Source organism: Vanellus vanellus (genome assembly GCF_965231255.1).
Source record: "Vanellus vanellus genome assembly, chromosome: 1".
Classification (NCBI taxonomy): Eukaryota; Metazoa; Chordata; class Aves; order Charadriiformes; family Charadriidae; genus Vanellus; species Vanellus vanellus.
The window spans coordinates 22,739,527-22,742,797 of record NC_138905.1 but is presented as its reverse complement, the minus strand read 5'-3'; the positions used below and the strand labels follow the sequence as shown (position 1 = coordinate 22,742,797).

General features: G+C 58.7%; 1 protein-coding gene across 1 annotated transcript; it reads left to right on the top strand.

Annotated features, from left to right (window-relative positions):
* Window positions 1-710: 710 nt before the first annotated feature.
* On the top strand, window positions 711-1,427 carry LOC309674432 (tetraspanin-7-like; the record flags this gene model as incomplete). The annotated part of the gene is made up of 1 exon (XM_082486459.1): window positions 711-1,427. The coding sequence occupies one exon, from the start codon at window positions 711-713 to the stop codon at window positions 1,425-1,427; it is 717 nt and encodes a 238-aa protein (XP_082342585.1).
* Between the last annotated feature and the right edge of the window lie 1,844 nt (window positions 1,428-3,271).

The window sequence follows — 3,271 nt, the reverse complement described above, 5'->3', positions numbered from 1 at the left end:
GTGTATGTGTGTGCTTCTCCAGGGTTATCAAGCATTGGAACAGGCTGCCCAGGAAAGTGGTGGAATTGCCATCTCTGGAGGCATTTAAAAGACAAGTAGATGTGGTGCTTAGGGACACGGTTTAGTGGTGGGTTTTGCTTGATATTTGGTCTCGATGATCTTACACGTCCCTTCTAACCTGGACGATGCTATGATTCTATGATCCCCCCTCTGCCCATCGCAATTTGCTGGATACGCACTAACGTGAGGTGGCTGCTCGTTTAAAAGAGGAGGGCACGGGGAGACGGGAGGGGACCCCAGTCCCGTCCAGTCCCATCCCGCCCCGTCCCTCCCGGTCCTTCCCGGTCCCGCCCGGTCCCGCCCGCTCCCGCAGCGCCCACAAGCGCCGCCGCCGGCCGCGCCCCCGCGCCGGCCACTGAAAAGGGGACGGTGCAGCAGAGCGCGGAGCCATTCGCACCGGCTGCCGCGGGGGGGGGAAGGAAGGCTGCCGCCGGGATCCGCACCCAGCGCCGCCCCGGGGACCCCCCGGGACCCGCCAGCACCTCCCAAGGCGCCCTCTCCTCCCCACCGAGCGCTGCGGACTGGCACACGCAGGGAGCGGCGGCACCGACGGCCGCGGGACCCTCTTCTCCGTCCGGCGGCGCCGACGGCTGCGACAGCCCCACACCGCCTCCGCCACAGCCCGCCCGGTGCCAGGGCTTGAGGGCGCCATGACCCTGCTCAAGCTGTCCCTCATGGCCTTCAGCTTCGTCTTCTGGGCAGCGGGGCTGACCATGCTCATCATTGGCCTCTGGGCCAATGTGTCTCTGGGGAGCTACCTGGCGCTGTCGGCCAACGACTACCCCAGCGCCCCTGTCATCCTCTTGGCCACCGGTGCCGCCGTCATCATCTGGGGCTTCCTGGGCTGCTTCGGCGCTGCCACAGAGCACCGGGGCCTCCTGCGTGCCTACGGTGCCTTCCTGACCGCCGTGTTGGTGGCCGGGCTGACGGCAGGGCTCTCGGCGCTCCTCTACCGCCAGAACATGGCACAGGGGTTCCAGGAAGGGCTACGCCAGGCCCTGCTCACCTACGGGGAGGACGAAGGGATGGCGGACGCCCTGGATGCTTTGCAGTGTGCCTTGTCCTGCTGCGGCGTGGAGAGCTACCGGGACTGGCTCACCTCGCCCTGGGGGCTGGAGCAAAATGGCTCAGTGCCCCTCAGCTGCTGCCGGGCTCGCCGGGGCTGCCAGCGCAGCCCACCCAACGTACGCGGCGTGCACCGCGACGGTTGCTTCAGCAAGGTGTTGGTCTTCATCAGCAGCAACATGTTTTATGTTGCCACGGCTGCCCTGGGGTTGGCACTGCTGCAGCTCATCGGCATTGTGCTGGCCTGCCTGCTGGCTGCCCGCATCCCTGCCCACCTGCTGGGCATCGCCACCCCTCGCTGAGATTCCCCCCGGACCTGCCCCTTGTCCCTTCCAGCTCCCTTCTTTCTCCCAGATCTGGGTGCATCCCCTTGGTAAAGTCCTTCTTTTGTATTCCCCACTTCCACTTGAGCTTCCTCCTCCAGACTTCGTTCCTCCTCTGAAGCCTGTGTCAGGTGCGTCAAGGCCATCTCCACAGCCCCTCAGAACTGGGAAGATGCCTCCTGGCTTGGCTGTGTCCCTCCTGCAGGGCAGCAGGTCCTCATGACCCCCCTGGAGCCTCTGGACAACTTCTGCAGGGAGTGGTGGCATCATGGACAGACATCACCCTCTGGGGCAGCAGAGTCAAGGCTGACAGGTTTTCTGGGTGACGTAAACACCCTGAGGAACTGAAATGAGGGTCAGGAAAGAGGAAACAGTATGGGAGAGCAAGAGAGGTGTCTCTCAGCATTACACCGGGTGAATGGTCTTCTGAGACTGGAAAATTATGTTACTGGAAAATGATGTTACTGGAAAACTGCTGGAGGCAGGTCTGGTCCGGGGAAACCTGGGTAGCCATGCCAGCAGCTGCCATCGGGGTTTGCTTGATGGGACTGCTCGGCAGCGTGCACCCCACCGCCACAAAGATCTCCTGCCTTCACTGAGTGCAGATCCAAGCTGTTCGGCTGCCATAGGTGCTTTTTCCCAGTGTGGTGTTTCCAATGCTGATCTCCATCTAAAAGTGCTCTAAAAGAGCTCTAAGTGCTCATCCCTCCTTCAGAACGTGCCTGTCCCCTTAGCCAGTGCTTTGCTGGTTTTGTCTTTGCAGGGCCGAGAAGACCTTAAACTTGGGTCCCTGTCATACAAGAGGATGGCAAAAGCTGTAGGATCAGACCTGACTAGGGGCGGCAAGAGGAGGGAAGGGCACGTTGCCCTTCAGAAGTTCCTTTTGGACTTTTGCTGTTAACTTCGGGGTGAGTGGAACAGACTGGTTTTTAGAAGGATTTCTAAAAACCAGCCCTCAGACTCTGTGACATTTTTCCTTTTTCAAAGCATCTGTCTCTGAAATGTGGTCCCACCTACATTTTTGAAGCCAGCTCTGTGCAACCTGAGAGTAAACAGAGGACTCCGAGATGTGCTCTGTAGCCCTGGATGCATGCAGGACAGACAGCAGTGTAAATCTATGGGATTTTGGTTTTCCCAACAGTTCTGGGCTTGCATTTGGAGCTTTCAGAAAAGCAAGCCCTGCACTTTAGAGGGTCTGGAGTTTTCAGAGCTTCACTCCTGCCTCTTCCCACTTCCTTAAAACCTGTGAACTGGACTTTTACTCTGCCTTACAGCACAAAGACATGCTGAATATCCCCCTTACCCAGCAAACTGGGGGGGGAGGGTTTCAGAAAAGAACCAAGAACCACAGAGTGACTCCAGGATGTGGCACCTTTTAGGAACGTGACCAGCAAAGCTGTGGAGAATGGTCCAATGCCAACAAACATGAGCAGGACAGGAAATCTCAAACGAAGAAGATGACTGATAGCTTCGTGGGAGGAGCGGAGCACCTTTGGGGGAAAGGGGATTCGCAGTGAAGCTCTGGTCCCTGGGCAACGAGTGCATGGGGTGGGGGGTGAGGGAGGCTGGGATCATTTTCTTCCTTGCATGCCTTTGCTACTTTTGACTACATTTCTGGCTTTGTATTTTCCTCCCACTGGAGAGCGACTGCTTGGCTGCGAGGATGAGCCTCTCCTCCTCCGGCTCACTTTGGGAGCTGGAGCTGGCCCTGCCCGCCTGGTGAGGCGGGCAAAGGGGGAGCAAACCCATTGCTGCCTCTCCATGGGGCAAACTGGATCATATGCAGAGCTAACTCTCCTCCCGCTGTTTAAATCCTCACATTT